Genomic DNA, 16,471 nt, shown 5'->3' on the forward strand with positions numbered 1-16,471 from the left:
ATTTGAGCAACAAAATAAAGGAAGTTGTACTGAATTATCACCCCAAATAAAAATAAATGTAAAATAAATATTTATGAGACCATCCTGGTCTAAATAAATGATTGGATAACTTAATAAATGAGGGAGAAGAGACAAATCTCCCTTGTAGAATAATTTGTATAGATGCTCCATCCTCAAGGAGGGGAACCATATTCCCTACTTCTTAAGGGTAGGCTGTACACAGTGACTTCTTCCAAAGAGTACAATGTGGAAAGAGGGGGCAGTACCTTCGCAGTGTGGAGACATCTGGCAAACACTGCCTCAGCCAGGTGATCAAGATCAGCACAAACAGTCATAAACTATGCTAATAGTATGTACCCTTGATATGATGGGATGCAAATGGCTTCTTCTGCTTAGCTTGTGGAAGTGCAGAAGTAGTCTGCAGGGGTGACTGGGGGTTGGGGGGGGTGAGGTGGGCACAGAGCCCTTCTCCAAGCTTCTGGATTTCAAGCTTCCAGTTCTTCCCACTACATCCTTTAAGATTAAGACTCCTCCAACTCCATTCTCTCCCTCACTCCTGGGACTCAAAATACACAGCAGCAATGAGTCCCAGGAGGAGAGGAGAAAAGGGGAAAGGCTGAAAATGTATTCAAAGAAACAGTAATTAAAAATTTTCCAAATTTGGCAAAACACAAACCTACTGATTCAAGAAGCTGAGTGAACCCCAAACAAGAACAACCCAATGAAATCCAAGCCACGACACATCATAGTCAAACTTCTGAAAGATAAAGACAAAAATGCCTGAAAGCTGTGACACTTGTGGGGGAAAAGCAACGTGAACAATTGTGGATTTCTCATTAGAAACTATGACGTTCAGAAGGAAGGGGTGTAACTTTTTTTTTTTTTTTTTTTGCGGTACGCGGGCCTCTCACTGTTGTGGCGTCTCCTGTTGTGGAGCACAGGCTCCGGACATTCAGGCTCAGCGGCCATGGCTCACAGGCCCAGCCGCTCTGCGGTATGTGGGATCTTCCCAGACCGGGGCACGAACCCGCATCCCCTGCATCGGCAGGCGGACTCTCAACCACTGTGCCACCAGGGAAGCCTGGTGTAACATTTTTTTAATGCCAAAAGGAAAGAGATGTCCACTCCAAATTCTATACACAATGAAGATATCTTTCAAGAATGAAGGACAACTCAAAACAGTCTCAGCTGAATGAAAACTAAGAATTTGTAGCCCATAGACCTACCCTAAAATAATGGCTGAACAAAGTTCTTGAAACAGAAAAGAAATGATAAAAGAAGGAGTCTGAAACAACAGGAAAAGAACAATAAAAAAGGAGGAAAATATGGGTAAATACGATAGACTTTCTCCTCTTGATTTTGTAAATTATATTTGACAGTTGAAGCAAAAATTAATACTTGTCTGATGTGGTCCTTTCTGTATGCAGAGGAAATATTTAAGATAATTCTATTATAAATAGGGAAGGTAAGGAGATTTTAAAAGAGGTTTATACACTTCACTAAAAGTTGTACAGCCACTCTGGAAAACAGTTTATCAGTTTCTTAAAAAACTAAACATACCCTTACCACGCAACTCAAATTGCACTTCTAGGCATTTATCTGAGATAAATTAAAATTTATTTCCATGTAAAAACTGACACAAGTTTCCATAACAGTTTTTATTTATAATAGCCAAAAACTGGGGGAAAAACCCCCAAAACTAAATGCCTTAAATAGGTGAGTGGTTAAACAAACAAGTATACACATACTGTGGAATACTACTCACCAATAAAGGGACAAATTATTTACATGCAACAACTTGTATGTATTATATGTGTCTCGAGGGAATTAAACTGAATTAAAACAGCCAGTCTCAAAATGTCACATAATATACAATTCCTGTTAAATATTATTCACAAAATGGCAAAGTTACAGAAAGAACAGATTAGTATTTGCCAGTTAGGAGATAGTGGGTGGGAAGAGAAGGATGTGACTGTGAAGGGGGTAGCACATTGGAGATCTTTGGATGATACAATAGTTCCTTACCTTGACTGTGGTGGTGGTTACACAAATAGGCACATGGGATAAACTAACACAGAACTACACACACACAGAGTACCAGTGTCACTTGTCTAATTCTAATGTTTCACTACAGCTATATAGATGTAACCCCTGGTGGAAACTGGGTGAAGAGTACATAGGACCTCTCTGTATTATTTTTGCAACTTCCTGTCAACCTAATTATTTCAAGATAAAAAGCTTTAAAAATTTATGCCATGCTGGCATGCCCACATAGTAGTAATCATAATAATAACTCATAAAATTTCTTCTAACATTTGAAGCCTGTGATCACAGGAAATGAAAAATTAATATTCAATTATATGTACATAGAGTTATAGAGAGCCATAAAAGACTTTCAATATAAAGACATAAATGCCATATTAGGGTAAAATTTCATCAGAGAATTGGAATAGAAATAACATTTCCAGAAAAAAAAATAAGGAACAACATAATTTCCTTCTGTTTATGTATTTGTAATTGAATAGTGGTAGTGTCTTAGTGAGCTCGGGTTTCTGTAACAAAATGGTATAGACTGGGTGACTTGAACAACAGGAATTGACTTCTTACAGTTTTGGAGGCATGGAAGTCCAAAATCAGGGTGCCATCCAATTTGGTTCCCCAGGGAAGGCTCTCTTCCTCACGTGTAGACAACTGCCTTCTCATTATGTCCTCACGTAGCAGAGGGAGAGAAAACAAGCTCTCTGGTGTCTATTCCTATAAGGACACTAATCCCATCATATAGGTCCCACGCTCATGGCCTCACTTAAACCTAATTAATAGCCCCAAAGGCCCCATCTCCATATACCATCACATTGGGGGTTAGGGCTTCAGCATGAATTTTAGGGGGACGAAAATCTGTCTTTAGCAAGTGGGTATTCAGATACTTCATTGGATAATTTAATTGGACTGATTTAACAGGTTCATTTTAAATACTGATATTCACAATATACCAGAAATATTTTTGCAGTATTTAAACTTATAATAAAAGTTTTTGTTTGTTTGTTTTTGTTTTTGCGGTATGCGTGCCTCTCACTGTTGTGGCCTCTCCCGTTGCGGAGCACAGGCTCCAGATGCGCAGGCTCAGCGGCCATGGCTCACGGGCCCAGCTGCTCCGCGGCATGTGGGATCTTCCCAGGCCGGGGCACGAACCCGCGTCCCCTGCATCGGCAGGCGGACTCTCAACCACTGCGCCACCAGGGAAGCCCACCTCAGTTTCTTAAGTGTAAAGTGGTGGTAATAATGGTCCTTAGAGCACTGACTTGTGGGGAGGCTTGAATGGGAACATGCATGTAATGCATATAAGGTACTGCATGTATGTAATGTAATGTAGTGTAATGCATGTAATGCCTGGCACATAGCAACAACCTCAAGAAGCATTGGCATTTTTAAAAATTATTATTTTTACAACCTAAAATTTTTGAAATAGAGTCATTTACTCTTACAATTTAAGGTGACTTCATGATTTTCACAGGTGCCAATATCAAAGTTACAGAAGAAAATATTTAGAAGGGGCTAGAAGTGAAGATGTTTGTCTAGACCATGAGTGGGAGAAAAATTAACCCAATAGAGTGGGCACTAGTTTTGGCTCTGTTGCTACTAATAAGCACAGTTATTTAAAACATGAGGAGTTTGAGCACCCAGATGTCTTTAAACTCAAACATTACTCAAGCAACGCCAGTAGAGATTTCTTTCCTAACCACTGGAGGCAGGGCCCTAGGGTTCTATCAAGATTATACTCTGGAAAGAGCAAGCTGTCTTCTGGGCACATTATCCCCCCGCCATCCCAAACAGCCAATAATAATTATATACCTGGTGCCTATGTGACAGAGATGAGGGAGGGACAGGAAAGATACCCCTCTCCCCTGACATGGGCCAAATCCTGAGTCTCATTTCATTTTCTGAACAAAACTATGAGAACTGCTACTGTTGTCCCATCTTAGAAACAAGGCCACTTAAATGAGTTGAAATAAAACAATTCAATCTCCATAGCCCTTTCTCTTTGCAATAGAGGGCCTAGCCTCTCTATTAACTTTTAAAAAAATAAAGCACTCCAGACACACATGTGCACACATACACATGTGCACATCCCCACACACACTGTACAGGCATAGGCTTGAGTGTTACGTGTGGGCTAAATTCTCACAGCATTGACTTTGGTTGCCCCTATCAGCGTTGGTCTCATAGTCCTCTGCACATTGGGAATGTTGGCGGCTCATATGCTGTTACATTACAGGGGTGTTGTGGGGGAACAATTAAACATCTGGAGTCTGCTAAGGATTATTAAGTGCTGGCAATTCCCCTCTCAGGTAATAGCTTTTGAGCCATAAGGGGACAGTTAAATAAGCACTTCCATTTTAATATCATTTTCAAAAGATAAAAAAGGTTCTAAAATTCCATAATGCCCAAATTTGGTACTGCTGTTTGGGGGAGTGAAGAAACTTTATAGTCATGTGCTTTTTATAAAGGGATAATTGCCTTCTTCTAAACTTCTTTAGGTAAAAATTTTATTGGGGTACATTGCAGAAGCTCAATTGCAACGCAGGAGATTCTTGTCCTGCTGGAAATGCATTCTTGCACAGGAAGTCAGTAACCCTTGCCGCCAGACTCCAGTGACAGGGCTTCTAAGTGGCCAGGTTCATTTTCATCCAGTGAAAGGTGTTCTTTTCAAGCCTAAATTGTGCAGTGGTTGAGTCCCATCACTGCCAAACATGGAGGACCTTGTCTCATCGCTTCGCTGTCCCTTCCGTCTTCTGAGCCGCCACCTCAGCCTCTTGGCCGCCTCTTTCCCCTCAGCTCTTAAATGTGTTCTCTTCTCTCCCACCTTAAAAAACACAAAAGAAACCCCAAAAAACACCCAAACTGAAAGTCCAAAGCTCCTCTGGCCCCCGGGTCTCCATACAGTTGCCTTCCCCTGCTTTATAGTTTAAACTCTTTTAAAAAACAAAACAATTAAACAAACCAAAACCCTCTGTACTTCCCACTCATTTTAAACACACAGTGGTCAGGTTTCTTGCTTCTCCCCTTTCCCTTCCACAAGCAAACTCCACTGAACATGTTTTGTGGTGCCAGATGACCTCTTAGTGGCTGCATCCTGAGAACACCTTGCTTCAATGTCTACCCTGACTTTCCTGTGGCCTTTAACCTCTTCCTAGAATTCTCTTCCCTGGTTTTCTTCCTACCATCTGGTTATTCCTTCTCAGGTTCTATCAAGGTCCTTAAATGTTGGGGTTCCCCAGAGTTCTCAGGACAGAACTCTTGACATACACTCTAGAATGTGGTCTCAAGCATTCCCAAGACAAATGCTTCCACCTTTAAACTAGCACCCCCTGCCCATGCTCCCTAAATGTCTCTGGTCCACAGCTGTCTCTTCAGGACTTAGACGTCCGAGGCCTATCTGCTCCTGGGCATCTAAACTCATTCGGTCCAAAACATCAGCTCCCACTACAAGCCGTTCTTCCTCCAGTGCTCTCATCTCAATAAATGGCTCCAGCTTCTAACTGTTAAACCTACAAACCTATGTGTCATCCTTGACAACTAAACAGCATAATCTGAGCATTAAGAGAAAAGTTTCAGAAGCAGGCTGTCTGAGTTTGATTCTCAGCCCTCTTCATTTGTTAGCTGTGTCGTTATGGGTGAGATTTTTACCTGTCTGGGCTGCCAGTTCCTCATCTATAAAACGGAGGTAATAATAGTACCTATCATCATCACAGTGTAATTATCATGATTAAATAAAATAACTTTTGTAAAGCACTTTACTATATAAGTGTTGGCTTACTTCTTATCCTGTCTTAATGCATATTCTATCTACATAGATCATAATTTCCCCTGTCCTTGATGTATTCAGCATCTCCCATTGCCCTCAATCCAAATTCCTCATCTTGTCTTTCAGGACCCTGCATGTTCAGACTGGGCCCCACCTCCAGTGCTCAGCAGGCAAAAGAACGTCCTTCTTCCTGGCCCTCTTGTCTCTGGGGCTTTTCACATGCTCTCCCTTCTGCCTGGAAGCACTCTCTCCCAGCCACCGCTTTTGCCTGGACAGCTCCTACTCATTCTGCAAGTTGCAGCCTGAATGTCACTCCCTAGGAATTCTGATCCCAGACTGGTTTAGTGCCCAGCTCTGAATCCCCACACCACCCTGTAATCTCCTTTATGCAGACTGTATGCTGCACTGCAATGTACCAGTGCCTCCCTTAAGCTGTATTTTCTGTGAAGGAAGCAACTATGTCTCTCTTACTTCTTGACCTCATTGCTTGGAATATCCTGGGTAGAGCTTATATTGAATAGAGAAATCACGTAAAGTGTGAACCTATGGGCTCTTGGGGTTCTGGGAGGGGAAAAGGCTAGAAAGTTGACTATCTGCTCTCATAGGAGGAAAAAAAAACAGAATACTTTAATTTTTAATATATAAAACATTTTAATATTAAAATTACTAAATATTTTTATTTATATTTAAATATTTAAAACTTTGAATACTCAACAATGGGCTTCATCAAACATTTAAATAGTCAGTTTCTGAAGTATAATGAAACCCTTTAGGTCTGTGCTTCTCAACTTTTTAAGCCCATAGTCCATTATGAGAAACCAAACAATTTAACACCCTCACTACTGTCTGCCCCACCCACCACATTTGGCATTTACTGTGTAAGGGTCATCTTCTGTGTGGTCCCACCAGTCAGGTGTTATAACTGTGAACATGGTTTTTTAAACTATGGTACCCACTGAGAGTCAGATATTTTACCTCACCTACATCTCTCAAAACCCAGAGTTTAAAATAAAAGGAGATATATATTTCCTTAACGAAAGCGTGTGTGCCTGAAATGGGGGGGGGGGGGTGTTTTGGTTTTTGTTTTTTACCTGAGGGATGCTTCTTATTCTCATGCAACTGTTTTCCTAACGATTGAGCCCTCTTCTACACCAGGTGCAGTTACATGATAGATAATGTGATTCTACTGATGAACGGTGCATTGCAAAAAAAATCTGTGAAAGAAATTCTGGTGAAGTGCCACCCGTTGGGCCGTTTCACAGAAATGGAAGCTGTCAACATTGCAGAGACACCTTCTGATCTCTTTAATGCCATTCTGGTTGAAACACCATTAGGTATGAATGCATAAATAATTGCACAGCTGCTTGTGTATGTTATCACAGTATTAGAAAATGCAGTTTCAATTCACAGTTTTCTACATGAATATAGTGTCATACTATACAGATTTCTAGAAGTGAAATGGACATTAAAGAATCATCTGGTCCAGCTCCCTCATTTTTCAGATCAAGACAATGAAGTATACCAGATCACATGCAAACCATTTGTAGCTGAGAAGGAGCTAGGGCTCATCTCCCAACCTCCAAACCCCTGTACTTTGTTCCTGACCATAGCAAATAAATAATAGAACTTATAATTTTTCAAAAAATTAATTTTCTAGCTGGGTTTTGTATGTTTAGTTCCTTATCTTTTCATTTTAAATTTCTGTCTTAATAAGGCTGCATATAGGAAACATTTTGTTTTAGGAAATTTAAGAATGCCATTTTTCTGAGATGCTCAGGAGTGTCTGTCTAATGACCTGAAGCAATGATGAAATAAGTAATAATTTCATTATAATTTGGCACTGACAACAGTTGTAGCATTTACAATACTAATGGGATAATTTTATACAGTTATTGTCAGGAAACCTGGATTATAGTTATTCACTGTTGATCATTCATCAAAATAGTTGCTGTTAAAACAAATTTTAAAAAGAAAAAAATTACATCTTTATTAAGTGTCCAGTGCTAATGGAGCAAAGCATGGCAGAAAGAGGGTGAGTTTGAAAGCAGATATCCCTAAGCATTACAGGCTCTGCCCACCACCAACCAGGTGACTTGGAACAATTCATTTCACTCCAGTTTCCTCATTTTAAAAACAATAATATCTTACTATAACAGAGTTTTGAAAACTAAGACGGTTTTAATACAACTCAATGATTGGCACATAGTAAGGTTGCAAATGGTAAATATTACTGTTATCTAAAGGTGGGTGTCAGGGGGGCTTCAAAAAGTAAACCATAAAGTGAGTAGTTCTAGGTTGTGAGGACTAAATAAGTTCAAGTATATCCAGTGTTTAGTGACAGCTTGCACAGAGCAAATGCTTCCTAAGTAATCACCCTTCTTGTCACCATCACTGTTAGCCTCACCGAGTCTGTGGATTGCCACTCTACAGTGTCCTAGTTAGGGGTGGGCAGAGGGTGGTGCGTTCAGGAGACATTTTCTACAGTTTATAATCATGTTTTGATTAATTTATTTTGTACAATAATTTCTGCTTTCAGCTCCATTCTTTCAAGACTGTATGTCTGAAAATACTCTAGACGAACTGAATATTGAAATACTGCGCAATAAACTGTACAAGGTAACTGTTTTTCCAAATATTATGTTCTTCTTTATTACATAATGCATCATAACCAGAGTTCTTTATTAAATGTTACTTGCCTGTTAGCCAGCTGCTGAATTATGAAGCTAGGCATACTGGGGACAAAGCTCTTTTAGTCCTGGCCTGTCTTCTAGCTTAAATACATGTATGTCAACTTCTCCCAGCCAGCAAGATCCTTGAGAGGATCCCATGCTTCTCTGTATCCTCAACTCTTTACATGGTGCCTGGAACATAAAAGGTGTCAATTGGATGGATGGATGGATGGATGGATGGATGGATGGATGGATGATGGGTAGGTGGATAGATGAGTGTGGTGAACCATATGAATCCATTTCAAAAGAACCAGCATACATAGTGAACCTTGTATTATGTATGTCCGGCTCTGTCCTCAATCCTGTTACCAGAGTCCCTGAATTTCACAGTTAATCTGTCCACACAATTTTAATCTACTGACAGTGTGCAGCGTACCAAGATGACCATCTGTGGACACAACATCATAGGCACCACTTTGTATAATCTGACCAGCTGTCTGTCTGGACAATGCTGCCGCCATTTGAGTCACTCTGTGTAATAAGGGCTGAGCAAAATATATCCATTTTCACTCACACCACTACAGCATCTTTGGACACTCTCATAGAGTACCTGAATGAATATATATATATATATATATTCATATATGTATACATTGCCATGCTGTATATCTAGCTTCTTATGCTGAAACATGTGGGCCTCTCAAAAGCATTGCATTGCAGCAGTTTTCCTTTTTATATAAATACTTATGGGCTTAGAGGAAGCATCCCTGAGATATAGCTAACGGAAGGTGCTGTTTTAAGCATTTATAGGCATTAGATCACTTAATCCACCCAGCAAAACTATGTGCCATCCCCACTCCTCAGGTGAGAAAACTGAAGCACGGAGAGATAAATTTACTTGGCAGAAGTCAGTTAGCTAGTAAGTAACAGATTTGGGATTCAAACACAGGCTGCCTCTACAGCCTAGACTCTGCCTTTCCAGTGTATCTTCCATGCTCAATGCCATCCCAAATGTGTCTCCTGAGCACAAGGAGACATTACATATCAGCATAGGACCAAATCTAGACATTTGCAGAGCTCATAAGAGAGTTTGGCACTCTTGTTAGAATAGCAAGAATTAACAGTGAGAAATAATCCAAGAGGCATGCAAAAAAGTGCTTGTTGAGTAATTATAAGCTATGATAAGTACAGTTTTGTTCTTTTATGGAGTTCCTTTTTTAGGCTGTGCAATGTGCTTCAAGGTGAAAGTTCACACCAAATTTATTATAAAATATCTCCCTAGGGGAGAAGTAATTCAGTTTCCATTAAAGAGTTTAATAACCCATGGAAAGCTGATCTAGAAATTTCCAAAAGGAAAATATATTCATTTTCTTGCCTTATGATCTTTCTTCTTTTTAAGTCTTACATCGAGGCATTCTATAAATTCTGTAAGAATCATGGTGATGTCACAGCAGAAATTATGTGCCCCATTCTTGAGGTAAGAAAGAGTCCTTGAATTTTTTTATGTCAAATAATGTGCTTATACACTTTTTATTTATATAATCCTACCAATTTTTAAAATCTTAGAAGTTCTTTTATTTAGAAATAAAATAGCAGTATATTTTATTGTACATATATCATTTGATGTCTTCAGTTAAAAGAGGTATTTTCTTAGTTTTCTACATAGAAGAGTTACTTTGGAATTAGAAAAGAATGTTTTTGATAGAAGTTTGATCATGATTCACTTTGATGTAGTATGAAGAAAGCAGATTATAATTAGTTAAAAATTTAGTATGCTTTGGACAATTGGTGCACTATAGGTACTCATAATAATCACCAACTTCCCTCCCAAAATTGGGCAGCTGGGGACCCCCACAACTTGGTAACAAAGTCTACTGTGGGCATGGTTCCTTATAGAAATCCTAAAATAAAGGTTGCCCCAAACAACCATTGACCATCCCCGCTCTTGGCAAGAAGATTCTATGGGTAGTGATTCACAGTTGGCATGCCCACTTAAACTTCACGATGTGTCAGATGCCACCATTGGTTCCAATCTCTCTAAAAGAGAATAATTATATTCTCTTTAATTCATCTTTATCATCACAGATTTCATCTGTGCCCACAGGACCTCTTGCTTGCAATGTCAATCTGCACATGCATGAGGGACTCAGGCCAGAGATCAGAATGGTCTGAGGGGAATTCTGGACATAGTTTGCACTGAGTATTTGACATAGATCACTCTTGCTGGCTTCCTATTTCGCTTGGATCTTTAAAAAAAAAAAAAAAAAACATTCTGGGCCTAAAATGCTCTTGCTTTGCCCTGTGAAACAAAGTTTTATCTAAAGAATATCTTTAACCATTAGATTATCTGTTACAGTGGCTTCTACACTGGTGGGTAGATATTTAAGCTGTTCAGTGACTTCTGATTTCAAGAAAAGCCTGATAAGAACTACCCTTTGGGTATGAAGAGAAAAAAACCTGAAATAACCTCATCTGCATATATTTCAACCAAATGTTCTGAAACTGCATTTGATAAAATTAGCTCCCCTCAAATATCTAATTATTAACATCTTACAGTTAAAGATACTGTTAAAACTTTAAGGTCAAAGCAGTCCTTGAAGTCAGAACTCCTTGGAGAACTCCAAAAAATACTTTTTGTCTTTATCTATATTATACAGACAGTGCACATCGATAAATAACATTTTTTTTTCATGGCATGCTAATTGTCAGAAAGTGAGTTAGTCTCTTCCAGACATGCTGATAACATAACACAAGCAGCCTAGTGACTCTATGAAGCTCCTCCATTTCTTTTCATACATTTAACTACTAGCCACACTATAAAAAGCCACATTATCTCTGGCTCAAAAATGTAGTTTGGGGCTTCCCTGGTGGCGCAGTGGTTGAGAGCCTGCCTGCCGATGCAGGGGACACAGGTTCGTGCCCCGGTCTAGGATGATCTCACATGCCACGGAGCGGCTAGGCCCGTGAGCCATGGCCATTGAGCCTGCGCGTCCGGAGCCTGTGCTCCGCAACGGGAGAGGCCACAACAGCGAGAGGCCCGCGTACCGCAAAAAAAAAAAAAAAATGTAGTTTGTACATGGCATAATTCCTGTGGTTTAGAAATGGTTCATGTACTTTATACCTACAAAATATGTAGGAAAAGATGAATGTTAAAATTAATAACCTTCACACCTGTCAGAATGGCTATCACCAAAAGGAATACAAATAACAATTGTTGGCAAGGATGTGGAGAAAAGGGAACCCTGATACACTGTTGTTGGGAATGTAAATTGGTGCAGCCACTGTGGAAAATAGTATGGAGGTTTCTCAAAAAACGGAAAATAGAACTACCATATAAGCCAGCAATTCCATTACTGGGTATATAGCAAAAAGAAACAAAAATACTAATTTGAAAAGATACATGCACCCTAATGTGCATAGCAGTATTACTTACAATTGCCAAGGTATGGAAGTAACCTAAGTGTTCATCAACAGATGAATGGGTAAAGAAGATGTGTTACACATATACAATGGAATACTACTTGGCCATAAAAAAGGATGAAATTTTGCCATTTGCAGCAAGATGGATGGAATTCGAGGGCATTATGCTAAGTGAAATAAGACAGAGAAAGACAAATATTGTATGATATCACTTACATGTGGAATCTAAAAAATAGAACAAACCAGTGAATAAAACAAATGAACAAACAAAAAGCAGACTCACAGATATAGAGAACAAACTAGTGGTTACCAGTGGGGAGAGGGAGGGGGGCAGGGGTAATATAGGGGTAAGGGGGAAAAAAGGGTTATTCTGGGATTATATGAAATGTGAAACTTCAAAATTGTAAAGCACTTAGTATTTAAAGAATCTTTCATTCAATAAAAAAAGAAAAAATAATAATAACCTTACAGAGGTATACAATGACACTATTAATAGCTAACACTTATTATATACCAGATACTATCCTAAGTGCTTTATATACACAAATTCACTTGGACTTCAAAATAGCACAATGAGATGGGTAGTTTAGTACCTTATTTTCAGAAGGGACAACTGAGGTGCAGAGAAGGCTAGTAAGTTGCCTGATGTCAAACAGCTAGCAAGTGTTAGTGTCAGGATTTGAATACAGGTAGTCTGGCTCCAGTTCTTATATGTTTATCTATGTTAAATTATGTCTACATCAAATTCACCTGCACAGTTCTTTTGTATAAAAACTGCTCTTCTGTGCTAATTCTTAAGCAAGATCATACTGCACGTGCTACAAAAATCAGAAGTAAATGAGAATTATGTCTTTGTAAATGTAAAAAGGATAGCACAGTATTAGCAGAATGCTTATCACCAGGAGGATTTGGTCAAAATACTCTATACCCTGTGTTCTCTTTGTCCCTTTCCTATACCCATGATACTACCTTATTAGATTAGATTTTTTTCAAGCTGTGTTAAAAATAAAAATCCATTTAACTATCTTTGTACATTTATATAAAAATATCAGTTATGTATGTTATGCAGTTATAACATTTCTAATGATATGATTGGAAGAGGCTTGTCAGTTTTATATAAATATACCAGATGATGTAATTACGTCCCCTTTTATTTGTGCAGCTATAGAGCACTTAGAGTTTCTGAAGTTCTTCCATATTCTCATTTGATCTCATTTGATAGGAGACTTTAAAAGACTGAATACAGTGGAAGAGGGCATTAACCTAGGCTTGCAGGTTAAAGTGTGACCTAATCACAGGACTGTAGCTTCATATTTAAAAAAAGAAATTTTTTATGGTCCAGACAAATGTGCTGCAGTATATTGTTTGCCTCTTATTCCTGCTCTTCTGACAGTCTGTAAGGTTAACGAAGCAGTGAAAAATAAGCACAGAATATGCTTGTTTCATCTCCCTCGGTCAGTACACATGCTAATAAGGCTCCCACCAGGGAGACCCTTCCTCCTGTAAGGAACTGGCCAGAATTTTTGACTCGATGAGCCCAACTCCATCATGAGCAACGGATAATGGTTTTGAATACATCAACACTGCATGGTTATCTTTTGCAGCAACAACAAAAAATAAGTTATGGTTTTAAAATGCGTGAGTGTTTGAAGGGTAGAGTGAAAGGAAAGACATCCGACGTACACTGTACCACACAGGCTGGCTGCCCTCTGAAAATGATACAGGGCTTACAGGAAACTAGTACCACCCCATCCACTGTCCTCCATAATCAGATGTCATAGCAAACTGTCTGCTTAGGGATGGTCAAAGACAGAATAGCTCCTTTACAATTCAAAAATTATAGTTCTTTTCACTAAGAGAATACACATACACACACACACACACACACACACACACAGCCTCTAGGCTAGAAGTAGTAAAGTAGATAGACAGTTATAATAAAAGGGAAATTAAACTATAATAAGGAGTCAAAGGAAATCATATTTAATTAGAGAGGAAAGAGAAGGGCTTCTTATGAAAAAGATTGCATTTGATGGAGCACTCAAATGCAGGTAGGATTTCAACCTGGAGGGTCATGGGATGGAGTATGTGCTCTGTAGGCAAAGGGAACAAGTATTAACCAGGACAAGAAGTTGGAAAGTGTGTGGCGTGTTCAGTTAACCAGCTGCATCAGTCAAAGTCCTCTCTTCTTGGCATGGCTTGTGAAGCCTCTCCTATTCTCTTCCCAGCTACCTGTCCATCCTGCCTCTCCAGCTGCTTCCCCAGGGTTTGAGCTATGGCCATTCCTCCAATATGTCATGCTCTACTCCATGCAGCTGCCTCCTCTGCCTTGCATACTTGCAGTGCTGCCTACCTGGCCCTATTTCTCTCCTTATTATTCTAACATTCTAGAACTAGAGAGGACGTTGAAGGTCATCTGGGACAATTAACTCCATTGCTGCTCCCCCTGCCCTATTATTTCAAGGTTTTTTTAATTGCCATGAAATCTCCCTCTTACATTTCTTCTTTTATCCCTGGAAAGTCTGAAATTACTGACAGGACTGGATATATTCAGTAGCCGAGGCAGCTGCCTTTGCTTCCGAAATAAGCCCACCCCTCGCTTCTGACGCACCCATAATTTCCATGAGAGCAATCAAAAGGATCAGAAGGAACCAGCTCTCACTGTACTGATAGGAAACGCCTGTTCTAACAAAAGAGTTCCAGTAAAATCTGGTGCAAGTCTGGATTTGTTATTAATTAGTTAAAAAATAGTATTGTAGAGCAATTCATTTCAACTTTCGTGTGCATGTGAATAAGCTCGGAATCTTGTTAAAATGCAGATTCTGGTTTACTAGGTCTGGACTACGGTCTAAGATTCTGAACTTCTAACGAGCTTCCAGGTGATGTCAAAGCTACTAATCCTTGAAACACACCTTGGATAGCAACATTGTAGAGAATATTAGAGAATTCTTAAAATAGTAGAACCATAGTAGAACCGTGGACCATTCCATTGGATTTAGTAAACAGTTAAGATCTTCCTGTGTCAGGCACTGGATATTCAAAAATGAACAATCAACTAGAGAGACATGATCTCTCAAAGATTTTAGAGTGTGGTGGGGTGAAAGACACATGCACAGATTTTAAAATAATGTGGTAAATGCAGGTTGCTTTGGGTGGATGGAGAAGGCTTTCTTAGCCCAAGGCCATCATGGCAAACTCCCATGGTGGGCAGAGGAGGTGCCCGTGGAGGACAGACTGAGATGAAATGGTCAGAGTAGGTAGAAGGAAAACTAAGAGGAGTCCAAAGGAAGAGAAGGCAATCTCAAGAAGGACTCCGTGATTAGATAAGACAGAGAGGCCTGACGGGCTGGGAGCTTGGGTGCCTAGTGGTGCTCAACTCAGAGAAGACAGGCCGGGAGTACATGTGACCCACTTGAGAGATCGTGTAGCCAAACCCACCATTTACAAATAAGGAAACTGAGGCCCTGAGAGGAAGATCACTTGTCCCGAGCCCTGTAATCCTTAGCTACAGACTTAAATTTATTGATATCTAACCTAGAACTTTAAAGAAGAAAAACAAAACCAGGAAAGTACAAACGAATTGTAAGTAGCACAGTTTCATTACGTAAAAATTCCTACTGACATCAACAATCAGAAAGGGATGTTTAACACGCATGACATGCACATTTTGTGCTAAACACTCTGCTAGGCCCTTCTATTTACATTACCTTGTTCTCTCTGAATCGACCCCAGCAAGTAGGTATTATTCCAATTATTATGGAAGACACATTTGACACTCTAGTGGCCTATGTGAGAGAAACACATGAGTAACTAATAACAGAGATCCTGGGAACTGAAGTTTAGTGGGAGGTCCTGGGCTCCTGGGCTGTTGTCACTGCTGTGTGATCCTTCTCTGGCAAGCAGAGTTACTCTGTTACAGGAAGAGACTACGGGAACATTAATAACACATGTCTGTATTATAATTAGACATAGATCAGGAAAGGAAAGCAAATCATTTTGGAAATGAATTTGTCTAGAGCGTTTAGTAGATGGCTCAATTTCACTGATTTTATGTCTTGCAAATTCAGTTTGAGGCAGACAGACGTGCTTTTATCATCACTCTTAACTCCTTTGGCACCGAGTTGAGCAAAGAGGACCGCGAGACCCTCTACCCGACCTGTGGCAAGCTCTATCCCGAGGGACTGCACCTGCTGGCCCAAGCAGAGGACTTCGAGCAAATGAAGAGAGTAGCGGACTATGGAGTATGTGTTTATCCCAGGTTCCCGAAATGTCTTGTGTGATTTCATCACCTGTACTTTAGAAGCACGCATATCACATTTACACTTCCTATCTATCTAAAACATTTATGTTTGTGCAATAGAAAGCAGTATCTCTTGCTGTAATGTCTCTCCCAAAGAAATACGCTGAGTTTCTAACCCAAGCTATTGGTGTTTTTTAAGGTCCCTGCCAAGCAAGTACTTGTTTAAATCTCCAAGGAACCGTCATTTGAGTCCTTTTTTGTTTTGAAGTGCTTGATAAAGCAAGTTCCCCAAGGGACTGGTGCAGTGTTCTGGAAATGTGAGCTCATGCCAGAGTTATG

The 16,471-nt window shown here is 39.7% G+C and overlaps 1 protein-coding gene across 1 annotated transcript in view; it reads left to right on the forward strand.

Annotated features, from left to right (window-relative positions):
* Positions 1 to 16,471, forward strand: part of ATP6V0D2 (ATPase H+ transporting V0 subunit d2) — a 48,322-nt gene that overhangs the window by 28,506 nt on the left and 3,345 nt on the right. The window contains exons 3-6 of the mRNA XM_065895429.1: positions 6,959 to 7,137; positions 8,340 to 8,419; positions 9,872 to 9,949; positions 15,960 to 16,133. Coding sequence (XP_065751501.1) covers positions 6,959 to 7,137; positions 8,340 to 8,419; positions 9,872 to 9,949; positions 15,960 to 16,133 — 511 coding nt within the window. The remainder of the gene's footprint in view (positions 1 to 6,958; positions 7,138 to 8,339; positions 8,420 to 9,871; positions 9,950 to 15,959; positions 16,134 to 16,471) is intronic.

This window comes from Phocoena phocoena, chromosome 17 (assembly GCF_963924675.1).
Source record: "Phocoena phocoena chromosome 17, mPhoPho1.1, whole genome shotgun sequence".
In the NCBI taxonomy this organism is placed as follows: Eukaryota; Metazoa; Chordata; class Mammalia; order Artiodactyla; family Phocoenidae; genus Phocoena; species Phocoena phocoena.